Consider the following 14253-nt stretch of genomic DNA (forward strand, 5'->3'; position numbering starts at 1 on the left):
CACTTACAGTGAAGAGCTTCATGAATCAACCAAGAGTATGGACTTAGAGAGCACGACCTGCAAACCAGAGTTTGCTGGAATTCATGTTCTTATTCTAGTAAAAGTGAGAAAGACTAGATGGTCTCCCATTTATTGCAGCTCATGCAAAAATAGTTACCACAGACTTCTTCCATTCACTGTAATTTTAATGTGTTTTTAGACTGTAAATGAACAAGTCAGGCATGCAAGAAAGGAATTAAACAACCATCAATGTTTAAGTCACTAAACATTTAATAGGGACGGCTGTTAGACCCTGTGATGAAGCGACTTCAGTTTCAGAATGGAAAGCATTGCAAAGAAATGTTAAGATAATCATATTTACCTACTGCCCACATAACGGTGTTGAAAGAATCCGTTTCTTCTGTGTCCAGGTCAGCATTTTTCCAAGTGACTTGCAATCTGTCGCCCTCCAATTTTTCAACTTTAGTTGGGACACATCTCTTTAAAAATTTTGTGCCATAAGATTCCATGTGCTCAGTTACTAAAGAAGCCATTTGCTGTTGAGTAGTGAAACAAATTTGTTTTTTCTTACATACATGACCTTTTTAATGTAAACCCCTCCTTCAGCTGGGTTCAGGGAACCCCAGTAAACACCTTGTGCATTTCAAACATTCTTTATCACTTAGCTACTATGCACTACTAACACATAGTAATTTAGGGAGCCACTATGACCTGCAACTCCATTCCAAGAGGCACCTACACCTGAATACTCAAATTATTTTAATGGTTATTTTAACCATTAAATTAACCATTTAATTAACCATTTAATAAAATGGTTGCTTTTAAAGCATTTGTTGTTTACACAATCTAGAGCATATTCAATTTACCATTACCATAATTACAATTTTCTAGTAGTTTGATGAAAATTAAATACTTTCATAAAACAATGGGAGAAAGATATTTCCTTTTGCCAGAACACCTGACATTTCTCTGCAATGACTACGAATCACTAAGGTTTCATGGAAAGTTCTAATAAAAAAAAAAAAAAAAAAAAAAAAAAAAAAAAAAAAAAATCAAACCACTTTTGTCCTAAGAGCCTGTTTGAAATAATGCCACACCAAACTGAAGTAGTAAAATGTGGCATCAACAGGTTTATCCAAAGACATCAGTGCTCTTGACTGCAGGAACTCAGGTTGCACCTTGCCAGAGGATGTTTATTACTTAAAGGATATTATTACAAAACCACTTACATAGAACAACCCCACACAAGCTCTCTCAGCTTACAAAACTTTATTTTCAAAGTTGATATTAACTAATATGAAGGCAACAGCAGGGCTATGTCTCTTCAGAAACATGAGAGCTCATTAATCAGTTTCCATCAGACTCAATGTGGCTGCAGACTGAACATAATTATGTTATCTCCATTAATACTTTATTAACTTGGAATGGCCATTGTGCACCTCCTGCCTACAGAGGATCAAGTTCTCAGAGCAAGCCCTACTGTCAGTGTTTGACCAAGTGCTACACACACATTATTCCCTGCTTGCTCAGACCTCATGCTGTTACAGGTGTGGATTACTTCAATGAGGAGGGTAAATCCCAAGAATTATCCTTATACAATGTTTTGCAAACCCAGGCCACCACTTTTAAGGCATACAAGCCCCTAGTTTTAAGGAAGCCACTCCAGGGTGAGAGAGGGTGACATACAACCAGGAGCTGTCACTAGTGTCACTACCATGGGTGGTGTTTGTCACTGCCACTTAAGCAACAATACTCCCACCTCAAAAACTGTGCACATATTAGGAAATGTTTGGAGATGCAAACAACACTTTTTCTTTAGAAGCTAAAAATAATAAAATCTATCTTTTCATTTATTTGCTAGATAAGGAGACAAGATATTCTGTACTTGCCTGATCAAACCCACGAAGTGGGACACTTCTCATCATGACTGTAGTGTCCAATCCAATGCCTGTTAGAAAACCAGCACACTCAAGGGAAACATCTGGTGACACACCAGTTAAGCAAATGTAAACAACAATTTTGATAAACACAGTATATGAGTAATATACAAGTGGGCTTTGCACTTGGAGATAGCAAGTTCTCCTCACACAGACATCTTTAGCTTGCTTTTGTACATAGAATAAAACTCAGAAGTCTTATAGTTAACATAGTTAACACTGGATTTAAGATCCTGAGAATTTATCCTCAGCTGATCTTAATTTCCATGATGCTACTGCATAGAAAACCATTACTATTCTCTTACCAACTCAACTATCATGTCAACTATATGACATGAGCAGAGGAATTCTGAAAACTTTCAGGAAACTTTCATAGGAAAGACAGTTATGCTAGTTATAATCATAGATCATCACAGGCTTTTCAAAGGATACAGCTGGCTCCAACAACCAACCTGTTACAGAAAAGGAAGAAAAGAAGAAAGCAGTGGAATAAGTGTGTGCATATTTTTGCACAACCAGAAAAAAATATTTTCTGATGTTGGTGTCACATTTGCCATCTTCCAGTCAGCTGGGACTCCCCAGTTAGCCAGGACTGCTGGTAAATGATGGAGGGTGGCTCAGTCAGCTCTTCCATCAGCTCCCTCAGCACCCTGGGGTGGATCCCATCCGGTCCCTTGGACTTGTGCATGTCCAAGTGCTGTAGCAGGCTTCTAACCAAGTCCTCATGATTTATGGGGGCTTCATTTTGTTCCCTGTCCCTACCTTTCAGCTCAGGGGTTGGGTACCCACAGAACAACTGCTCTTACTATTAAGGACTGAGGCAAAGAAGGCATTAAGTAACTCAGCCTTTTCCTTATCCTTATTACTTCTCCCCCATCCCTCACATCCAATAAAGGATGGGGATTCTCCTGAGCCCTCCTTTTGTTGCTACTGTATTTATAGAAACATTTTTATTGCCTTTTACAGCAGCAGCCAGATTAAGTTCTAACTGGGCTTTGGCCCCTCTAATTTTCTCCCTGCACAGCCTTCTAGTATCCTTGTGGTCCTCCCTCTTCTCTCAGGGGCATAAACACTCCTTTCTTCCCTGAGTTCCAGCCAAAACTCTCTATTCAGCCAGGCCAATCTTCTTCCCTGACAGCTCATCTTTCAGCACATGGGGATGGTCTATCAATTAGATTATGTCTTCCTATCAAGTAGATTACAGTTCCCAATGAAGATTTTACTCATTGCTAAATTTTATTTTGATTTATAACCATCTGCTTTTTAATAGTTGTATTTTTCCAAATGCCAAATATTTGCCCTTCCTGTCTTCAAACATTTGTGTACAATATTACAGAAAATGGGTTTAATAGATTTACTTAGACTGGTATTTACCAAATATATCCATTTTAGTTCTTAAATAAAACCCCAGCTCCCACCTCTCCCAATATTTCACACCCTTTCAATCAAGAAGATAATTGAAATTGTCCTTCAACACTTGCAATTTATGAGGTGTATCAGCTCTCCAGCACAGCAGTTCCCATCTCTGTCCCCAGTTGATCCCTACACTGCAGCAGTTCCTCTCTCTCCTGACCACATGCTCAGTTCCCTACATTTGCTGGGCACAAAAGGCAGAATGCTCAGTCCCTGTTCTGCAGGAAAAAGCAGCTCCAGCCAGGCAGCCATTAACACTCAGCTGCTGGACAGGCTGCACTTGCACTCCTTTGCTGTTTTTGTCTTATACAGACTTGTTAAACATCTCACAGTTTGCAGATGGCATCCCACACAGTATTTCCACTGACAACAAAGTATTTTGTTAGGTTTTTGAATGGACTTGTGGCCTATGCCTTACCCTAAACCAATCTGCAGCATCTCCCAGTTCTAACAGCAATGCTTTTAAACTTCTGAGGAGTGTAGACATGGAGACTGCAGCTCTGTAAGCCCCAGGGACTGCACAGTCAGTACAACACATGTTTTCTTACAAAAGGCTCCAGATAACATCTCTATCTTACAATAAAAACACACAACTTCTGAAGGTGTACAAAGAATAGGTTGAGTAAAAGTGATTAAAATCTGCTAGTCTGGGGTTTATGCTTGGCAAATAATTTAACACAATGGGAAATAATTTTTCCAGCATTAGGGCATCTGATTCATCTGTGAATGAATGATTACACCCTCATCAGCATGCAGCTCCTGGGAAGTGCTGCAAAAAGCCACATACTGCCCATAAAGAAATATCTACTGGAGATTCACAGGGAAAAGAATGAGAATTTCTGTAATATGGGCATATGTTTGCTCTTCTTTTTCATGAGATGAAAAATGGATGTCAGCTGGCACTTACTCATAGCATCAGCCCCATATTATTCACACTTTCTTGTACAAAACGGGGTTCCTGGGCATTGTCAGTGTCTAAAAGAAAAGTTAGGAAAGCAAAACCTAACCTTGTTCACACCTGCTCAGTTTCTTACTCATTCTCAGCACATTTCAAGGCATCTCTTCTAATACACTGTGCCAAAACCCTCATCTCAGTAGTGAGTTTCTTCCCCATGTTTGTATATCTATGGGACTTTTAAGTTGGTTAATGGTTTGCTTTAAAAAAAAAAAAAAAGAATAACTGCAGGACTGACAGTTCTATAACCTCCAGGCATGTAATTTGTAGCTGAGATATGTACATTTGGAAAGGGAGAAAAGAAGGAATAACTACAACAGACCTCAGACTGAAAACAAAAGGTGTTAAACTGAACCTTGGGAATATTTATAACAGAAACAAATCCGACAGAAACAAACCTTTAACAACTCCCTCCTTCATTTGCTAAGACACAGCCTGATAAAGCACAGAAATGCTACTGTAGCCCCTGCAGGCTTATTTTGACTAAATCTCAGGAATGCAACATATAAACACTAGACTCCCACATTACACTGTTACAACTTGCATTGGCAGCAACTGGACAAGAGCCACATTTTCACAGAAACATCTTACAAGAATAAATCTCATATTTTGGTTTGGATTTTGTTGGGGGTTTTGGGGGGGGTGTGGTGGGTGTTGCTTTCTTAAAAACAATTTCCTCACATAAATCATGCCTTCAAAATTCTAGAGGTGACTGATACACTACAAACAACAACAAATTTACTTTTTTTTCTAAAACTGTACCAAGAAGCCTCATTTTCCTATTTGAAGTTTAGCTTAACACAGTGCATTTTTTAGAGCAGAAGGTCACTGCCATGAATGGCAACTATGTTTTTTGCACAAACACCAGTATTATAGCTCGAAGTCTCTTTTGCTTTTTCTAGAATTCCTCAATAGAGAAAAGATAGCATTATCTGACTTTCAGGCTAGCAAATCTGCATCTCCTATCACAATTATCTTCATCAGGAAATTGCTCTGTAGCGCAGTGTTGACTTGGAATCTTACTGTGCTGTGTGCTGTAAAAAACAACTGTGGCATTTTAGTATTCCCATCAAAACCAGCGTTTTAATATTTCAGTTAAACAATAGCTTCCAAAGCCAAAGTAACCCAAATGTTTCTTCATATTTTCTTTTGTTATCAGTACTGCCACAACTTAGGAGAACACAAAATTATGTTGGAGTTTCTCCCCGAATCGAGGAAAGGGGACTGAGCAGTCCTCAGGTGAGTTCATGCTGCCCTCTTGTGACTTGGGGTGTAATTGCTATAGCAAAACCTAACATGGAAAAACGTTATTTAATTTGATTTTAGAAGGGAATTTCATAAGAGAGGAGAGGCAAGATCTATCAGTTACTAATGAAGTTTGGTAGTATGATATTACTGCATTGTAAAGCACATTTTCAGAAGGAAAACAGAAGAAAAATTGGTGTACAAAAGGTAATTTTGAACATTTTTCACCTTGCCATACAGAAAAGGTAGGAATGCCAGCATCTATTACAGCCATGGTAAGGTAACTTACGTTTTTCCAGGAGATTTCTTTAACCAGAAGAGATCATCACTTGTGATTCCATACTCCAGTGCACCTGCAACCTATGATGACACAGGTGAATCTACAATGCTAATCCTGTCAGCAATAAAAGTTAAGAGCACTTCAGGCTGTGTTGACTGAAGTACAGACCAAGGGAAATATATCTAGGGCTGCCAACTTCCAACCTGAATTATCCTATATGTCTAAGCAACACCAACATACAGAATCACAGCAAATTGTTGTTTATGGAAATGTTTTTCTAAAAAGCCATCCTCTATATAAAGACAATTTTTTGTGTGACAGAAGTACAAAAATCTCTCATATGTTGCTTTATTTTTACATTCTTTATCCTCCTTCACTGTGTTCTGCATCTCAGCAAAGCACTAGAGTTGTCAAATGGAAGGGTAACTTACATGCATAGGGTATTTTGGTCTTCCTCCAGTAGCAATGACAATATTATCTGCAGTAATAACAATCTACAAACAAAAATGAAAAATCAAAATCAAGCATTTGCAATCCTTTTACATGTCTTTGGATTTCCTCTAAATAAAAATGAGTGATCAGTGAGAAAACTGGCAATACCATCTGCTATTTATGTGACATAATAATCATTAATGCATTAAAAAAAGGATGGAGATAATCTAATACCTGCAGAATTTCTCCTACCCATTCTCTACTAGGTTTTGTTTTAATATTAACTGTGCAATTGTTCTTACACTGTGCAAGACTCTGATGACTACTTGGAAGCAAAAGTTATGCACAAATGACACCTTTAAAATAATTTCTTGTCTGGATAAAACAGAGATCATAGCAGTAAATTAATTCTGTCTCAGGCCTGGAGTTAAGCTACCTTAAAAGGACAATGTTTCTAGAAAATCCTAGGCACCTATCCCCAAGAACCTGACATTCAAGCTGGTATTAATCAGTAACATTAAACAATTACCCTCAAAAAGGTGTTAAAAAGGCACTTTCAGGCCTTGTTAAATACCCAGCAATGGCCATTCTGTTATGTGACCCAGCTGTGCATTCACACTAATTGCCTCCCACACACAATTTGGTATTACCGAGTTAATCACCCCTACAAATCACCTGAAGGAGGGAAACAGCTCAGAGCAACCTAATTCTCAGAACTTACATTTCTGTAAGCATCAGCATGACAGACTGAATCAAACAAAAATCTTTGGTCTCAGCATTTCCACCCGCAGAAAAAAGCAATAGCATCTAACAGGCCAGGCCAGGGACTCAGCAGGCACCAGTCAAGTTCATAAACAACTTCCCTAAGTGGAAAATGCAAATCTCATTCACTAAAGCAATACTGAATACCTCAAGCAATTTGCAAAAGGACAATCTCGCTCCCAAATGACCTGAAATGTTCAAAACCACTGCAGAAATCAGCACAGCAGCTCACCTCTTTACCCGCTTTTGTTAAACCACGGACTGTATGTGGATCAGAAAAACTTCCTTTTATGTTGAAATATTTCACCTTCCTGTTTAGAAGAAAACAGCATCAGCAATGCACACTTAACAAGAATAGGTGTGAAATACAATCTGCTACCTTTTCTGTATTTAAGTGCTAAAAAGGGTAGCAAACAGGCATAGAGCAGTAAAAGGAAGGAATCTCATTTCATAGAGCTGTTTGCAGCTCTATCATAATTTGCCACTTAATTCTTGTGTCACACTCAACTCCTCTATACAGAAAAGTAACTTAACCTTGTAAAAAACTTTGAGACCAGGTTATTGACCTCTTGAGAAAAGACATTTTCTGTTAGCCATAGCATTAATAGTATTACCTATAGGATTTCTGATACCGTGCTCATTTCAGAGTGCACCAAAGTGACTCAGCAGGAGTAACAAGATTAGAAGCTGTTAAATTTTCTATTATAATTTCTCTATAAAAGGAACTGCATGCTGAAAAACTTGGAACCATTTCTGCACTGAAAGCAAAAAAAACATCTGCTGCTCTAGCATAGTGTTAGCTGTGGGTTTGTATGGCATAGAAATTTTGGGGGACGAGATCAAAAGTATCTTAAGAAACCTTGATTGCTTCATATTAATGCAAAACCCCTCCAGACTAAAGAGAGCATCACTACACTGCTAGAAAGTCTTTGTGTATGGTCAGTGTCAACCACTATTTCACCACAAAGGAAAATGGGAGAGGGAGAGACCACTTCCATTGACAAGAGCACTTACAGATCCCAGAAGAAAGGACTTACAGACTCAAAATACTAGCTCTAGATAGAAACTTCAAAGGCAATTCTGCACTTCTACAAGGGCAAGAGCACCTCCTGGACTGTGGAAAGAAAGACAAACTTCAAAGTCTTATTTACTTTTCTTGTAGTTGCACTCTGTGTCCCCAGTTCAAGGATTTCACATAATTCTGAACACCTTGTGCCATCACAGACCTGTCGCAAAACAAGAAAGTGAATATGAAGTCAGCTATTACAAAGTCAGGTTCTGCAACACAAAGATATAGGCAACTGCTGAAAATGAGGAATAAACCAGAGTATTTTTTGTTGTAAAAGCAAATTATTAAGTCCAAATCACCGTAATTTCTGCCCTGAGAAACCAGAAACTAGTTATGGTTTTTAACAAGTACCAGGCTAAAATTTCACATTCAAAATTCACTTCCCTAACTGTCCCACAATAAACACCAACTGGGAAAGGGTCATTGTCATGCATTTGCAGCACACAGGAGCGGAGATAGGCAGCAGTCTTTACCAGGTATGATGAACAGGTTGGGATATATTCCAGCCATAGTGCTGGGCATCTTTAAGGGCACTCCCTAAAAGGGCAGCTTGATGCATAAGCTTTTTAGGAATGCAGCCAACATTCACACAAGTTCCACCAAGTCCCCATGCGGTTCCTTGGGAAAAAAAATAAAGAAAGAAAGAAAAAAGTAAATGCATCAGATTAGTGTAACAATACAGTTGGATCCATGGGAAGTAAAAAGTTCTGTAACAACACAGTTTACTGTCTCCTACAGATCAGTTTATAACTTTCTTTGTGCTCATTTGTTTGATAAAAACCATCTCTGTATATTTTTGAATTTTTCTAAAATTCAAACCGTCTCAAGATTTTTCTCAGAGCTCAGAAGATTCTGTAACTAAACATTCACACTTGCAGATCTCATTTTGTGCATTGTGTACGAGGAACCTCAGCATGACACCAATAGTAATTTTTAGAAATTGTAAATAACATTTTGACAGAGGGAATATTCTCACTTATTTAAGTCTGAAGTCCACTATAAATGGTAGCAGCAAGCACTGCTAACAAGCTTAACAGGCAGGGGAGCAGGCACAGCTGGTTCATCTTGGAGAGAATGAGCCATGGCACAAGCTGGGCTTCAGGACTTTTACTCCAAGCAAAACAGGCAGTGTGGCTTTGGACACTGCTGTCTGGAGTAACCTGCTCACCTGAGCAGCTGAATTATATGCATTTCCAATTATTACCCTCTTATTTCTCTTCCATACCTCGGGGGGAAGGCTCAACATAATCCAGAACAGCCACTTTTCTTCCAAACTGAGCAGCTTTAAACAAAGAAGCAAGGTAATGTATTTAGAGGAAGGAGAAATATATAAACAAACACATTTAGTAGCACAGATACAGATAAAATACAGGAGATGACAGCTGGTGGTTTTTTCTGTCTAACTCAAGATACCAGACCAGAGACCCAACCTGCCTATGTAGTCAGCAAATTCTCTGGAAGATGCTAAATAACCCAGACTGGGGCCTCCAGCTTCCACTGACCCTAAAAATGCAATTTGACCTCAAGTGAGATGTTTAAGAACACTGTGGGTTGTTGAACATGCTACCCTGAGATACAAAGGGGGCAAGGTTTTCTACAGCAGTTAGTTCTTGGAAACATCTCAAGGTATTGTTGTTTTAACACATAAATGAGAATGGTATTTTAAAAAATACAGTATCTGTGGAGGTACTCTGAATACTTTTACAACAGCGAAATGAAAGCTTATTAGTTTTTCCCAGAACAAAAGAAGCAATATTTTTTAAAAGATTAGGACGAAAGCCAAACAAGATCACACCATCTGAGCGTGTGCATCAGTTTGCAGATTAACCATATGGAGCTAAGTTAATGATTAATGTGCAGATATTGATCATACTAAGCTTCTTAAAAAGCTTTAACATTATCAGTAACACTTCCCTCAGTTTCCTTACACCTCACTGAAGTTAAACCAAAACTTCTGTTAGTTACTTATGCATACAAACCTTCTTTTGCACAAGCAAGGCCTCCAGACCCTCCACCAATGACCAGAAGATCATACTCATTTTTTCCTGTGAAGAGGACGTGAAAAAAAGGAATAGAAACAGACCAGGAAGATGGGAGAGGTATGTAAGAAGGACAGTATCAGAGCACACTTATTTTTACAACTGATTATTGCTGATTTGGGTCTTCCTCACTTCACTCTAGCACTGTGGTTTGTCCATTAAGCTATCTACTCTGGTTTTGTGAACGAAAAACTGAAATACTTCAACAAAGTGAAAAAATAGATTAATTTTTTACACAATGTCCCAAGAAGCTCATAATTAATGCAACTGAGGTCCAGTATGGGTCTCTGTCTGGGAATTACAGCAGCGAGTTCTACTCAGATATTTTTCCGCGGGGTCACCTTATCGGACCCAAAGCTTTATATGCCGTGCGTGCCTTGCCGGGGCGTGGGACGCGGTCAGAGGGAAGCGGGCCCCTGCTGCCACCCCGGCACAGACAGCCCCGGCTCCCGGCGCGGTGTGAGGCGGCGGGAGCAGCCGCAGGTGAGCGATGACTCCTTCTAGTGAGGGCACAGGCTCGCTGCTGCTTTCGGAGCCGTCACGGGCAGGGCGGGCACCGAGCCCACGCAGCACCCGAGCCCGGGCGGGGGAGGCTTGCCCTGGAATTGCCGAGCGGGCTGGGAGGGCCGCTACCCTTTGGCGCTGATTCCGCAGGAAAGGTTTGGCTGTCTCTAGGGCAGCCGCAGCCCCACTGCGGAGCCCCCACCCCGCTGCACTGTCCTGTGAACCCGGGGGTCCCTCAGCGCCCAGGGGCCGAGGGACGGGCTCCGCAAGAGCACCGGCCGCGGCGGTGGCTGCCAGAGCCCTCACGGATGGAGGCGGCCGCCGCCCGCCCCGCCTCGGAGTAGAGCGGAGAGGCAGCCCGGTCGCCGCAGCAGCCGCTCGAGTCTGTGATCTATGGGTCGTGGAAAAGGCTTGGGGGACCTTCTCCGGGCGCTCTGGGTGTCGGAAGGCGCGGGCAGCCGCTTCCCGCGGGGAGCGGCTAATGCGCGGCCGCTGCTGGGCCCGAGCCCCGCGGGTACCGCGTACCTGAGAGCGCTCGGAGCGTACGGCACAGCCCCGACACTGCCGGCGGACGCGTCCGCCGCCACAGCGCCGCCATGCTGTACGGCACAGGGCCCCGCGCCCGCCAGGACCCTGCGGGCTGGCCGCGCGGCGCCTGAGCGGAAGGCGGCGGGGCCCCGCGGGGATGCCGCGCGGGAGCCGCCTGAGGGGAGCGCTGGGCCCGGAGCCCTCACGGGGCTGGAGGAGGCGGGCACAGGTTCTGGCTCTGGCGAATCACACACACCGGCACAGAATCGTTAGGGTTGGAAGGGATCTCTAGAGACTACCCAGTCTAAATCCCCGTACAAAGCAGGGCCACCTGGAGCAGGTGGAATGGTGGTTTGGAATGTCTCCAGGGAGGACTGCAGCTCGACCTCCCTGGGCAGCTTCTGGTTCCAGTTCTCTGCCACCGTCAACATAAAGTTGTTCCTCATGTTGAGGTAAAACTTCAAAAAGATTTCTACCAAATCTTTAAAAATGTTTTAGTTTATGGGCATTGCTTCTCATCCTTTCATATTATTAATGAAATTCCCTTTCAGTCTTCTCTTCAGACTAAACAGGTCCAGCTCCCACAATCTCTCCTCATAAGAGATGCTCCAGCCATCATCTTCATGGCCTCTGCTGGACCCTCTTTAATAGCTCCTTGTCTTTTTATACTGAAGAGCTCAGAATTGGACACTATTCCAGTTCTGGGCTCCTCAATTAGAATCAGTTAAAATTTGCATTAGACATTTGGAAGAAAAAAATCCCACAGTTTGCTTGATTGGCTTCCCCCCAGATCCTGCTGTAGAAAGGGTTCAGGGAAGGCCTTTCGTGAAAGACAAGGAGCATGGTGACTGCCCAAAACCTTCACTGATATCCCAGACCTGTCCTTTCCCATCAGAACCAGCCATCCTCTGTAGCAGACGTGGTGATAGGAGCTGCCACAGCCCCTCCTCAGGTGCAGGGCACTGGCTGACAGAAACCTGTGAGGAGGTTTGAACAAAGCACCTTCCCTGAGGTGTTAGAGGCTACACATGGGGTGTTGCTCTGTGTTCCTGTGACTGTGATACATTCAGGATTGTGAGCAGGACTCGGGTCTGGAAAAAGGGGTTCTTCTGCTGGAATGCTGGAGTGGGGCCCAAGTGGTGTGGGTCAGTGACCCCGATCTGCACCAACAGCTTGCACACATGGCTGGGCTGTGGTGGGACAGATATCTGCTCGGGACAACCTCCCAGAGTGCCTCAGCCCTCAGCCTCCAGCAGCTTTCCCTATCCCTGTGCCACGTGCCTGCTATTGATTAAACCAGGCCGATGCTGCTGACCTATCCTGAATGGGAGCTGTGAGAGTTAATAATGCCTGTGATGTGTTCTGACAGCCAGAGGTAAAAGGCCTCAAAGCTGGCATTGATCAAAACAAATCAAGAGAATGAGTTTTCCTCATTCAGAGGTGCTGGCTTGGCCTTTACTGAAGCTCAGTACTTGCCCTGCCTGCTGCCATAGGTAGGGGGTCAAATGTGTTAAGTGCCACCAGAGCCAAAAGCAGAGTTTGGGACAAGAGAATCCCATGCTTTTTCTACAGAAAAAAAAAAAAGAGGAAGGTTTTAGGCAGTCGTGGTTCAGGCTTTGGAGCGGGGCTCCGCTCACAAGGGGGCAGCATCCAACCATTTTGTTTCAGAAAACGTCAATCCTCTGGTCCACAGCTGAGGAGAAATGGCAGGAAATTAAAATACTCAAAGAAAGTTTTATAGAATTCACTTCACCTCCAGTGTAATCTCATTATTTTTGTTCACCCCGTTAATGTTTGAAAATACGTGAATGAGGAATTATTATCACTTTAGTAAGTGGATGATGACATTTTTCCAGCATCCATTGCTATTAAATCTCCCCCCTCTCAAAATACAAGAAAACCAAAGGCAACCGCCCTGTTATCACTAGAAACACTGTTACCCACTGCAACAGCAGTAGAAAGAAATGACTAGAGCATATTGAGGCCTTTGAATTAGAGAAACCTCGAGCATATTCAGATATAATCTTTCATGCTTTTCAAGGTACATGCATGCAAAGTTGTTTCAGCTTTTCATGTTAGCCAGTATTCTGAGCTGAATCAGGCAGTGTTGAGATATGCTCTTCACACAGATTTAGTTCAGACATGTAGGATCAAGGGTAGAATTAACTCTCCCCTAAAACAAAACAAGTTTATGTGAGGAGATGTCCCTGCAGCATTATGGTGTTCTGCTAATGAGGAAAGGCCTTAAATGTGGCAAAGCAAAATGAAACTAAATTGAACCAAATGAAAGGAAGGTGTTGGTTTCTTCTGCTGTGTCTCAAGTGAAAGGATGAGAGGAAATGACCTTAAAATGCTAAGGGAGGTTCAGATTAGAAAGTACGGCTGGTGCTGTGCCACTGTGTGACCATGTGATGCTGGGGTGTGCCCAGCCCTGTGGCTGTATCCCACAGCTCAGGATAGAGCACAGTGCAGTGCCACAGGTTTTCCCATCAGGACTGCCAGCTTCAGAAGAAAAGTCCAAAATCTGTGCTGTGCCATTCCACTTGTTCTTGCTCATTGTCACAGGCTTGATCCTCGAGAGTGATAGAGACAAATAGCAGCAACGAGGAGTGGGTTGTGCTGATGGTGACAGTACCAGTAAGAGCAGCAGCCCCTGGTATTCCCTTCTGTCAGCACTGAGGTGTGTCTGTGCTGCACTTCAAAACTCTTTTTCAGGGACAGGAGACAGATAATGGTTATCAAATGTGGTTTCTACTGTATCTGTGGCTCAGCTCATATGGCTTTCTACTCTTAATTTAATTATTTTGTGGTTAGCATTATGTTGATTAGATAATTAGTGATACACATTTATATATATAAAATATATCTTAATTTAAGAAAACAAGAACAAGTATTAAGTCCTTTAGCAGCAAATACATTCTGTTATCAGGAATCATATAGATAAAGCCTTGTGTTTCTGCAGTGAAAGCATATACTTCCGAAACTGAGATGAAAAAAACTTCTTCCAAGATAGTTATCAGACTTAGCATCATATTTCCACTGAATTTTGTTATTTGTAGCTTGTCATATTTGAAGTTATAAATGAACTT

General features: G+C 42.0%; 2 protein-coding genes across 3 annotated transcripts in view; one reads left to right on the forward strand and one right to left on the reverse strand.

Moving 5' to 3' along the window:
- TXNRD2 (thioredoxin reductase 2) overlaps positions 1 to 11249 on the reverse strand; it is a 33429-nt gene extending 22180 nt beyond the window's left edge. For both annotated transcript variants that reach the window (XR_005956922.1, XM_041488481.1), the window contains exons 1-11: positions 11162 to 11249; positions 10073 to 10138; positions 9319 to 9375; positions 8567 to 8711; positions 8176 to 8250; positions 7257 to 7335; positions 6262 to 6324; positions 5840 to 5910; positions 2370 to 2389; positions 1890 to 1981; positions 362 to 536 (exon numbers count right to left, since the gene is read on the reverse strand). Coding sequence is in view for 1 of the 2 variants with exons in the window: in XM_041488481.1 (XP_041344415.1) it covers positions 362 to 536; positions 1890 to 1981; positions 2370 to 2389; positions 5840 to 5910; positions 6262 to 6324; positions 7257 to 7335; positions 8176 to 8250; positions 8567 to 8711; positions 9319 to 9375; positions 10073 to 10138; positions 11162 to 11234 (916 nt within the window). In the remaining variant the exon portion in view is untranslated. The remainder of the gene's footprint in view (positions 1 to 361; positions 537 to 1889; positions 1982 to 2369; positions 2390 to 5839; positions 5911 to 6261; positions 6325 to 7256; positions 7336 to 8175; positions 8251 to 8566; positions 8712 to 9318; positions 9376 to 10072; positions 10139 to 11161) is intronic.
- Positions 10525 to 14253, forward strand: part of COMT (catechol-O-methyltransferase) — a 52201-nt gene continuing 48472 nt past the window's right edge. The window contains exon 1 of the mRNA XM_041488487.1: positions 10525 to 10615. The gene's annotated coding sequence lies outside the window, so the exon portion shown is untranslated. The remainder of the gene's footprint in view (positions 10616 to 14253) is intronic.

Source organism: Pyrgilauda ruficollis, unplaced genomic scaffold, assembly GCF_017590135.1.
Source record: "Pyrgilauda ruficollis isolate IOZ18807 unplaced genomic scaffold, ASM1759013v1 scaffold9, whole genome shotgun sequence".
In the NCBI taxonomy this organism is placed as follows: domain Eukaryota; kingdom Metazoa; phylum Chordata; class Aves; order Passeriformes; family Passeridae; genus Pyrgilauda; species Pyrgilauda ruficollis.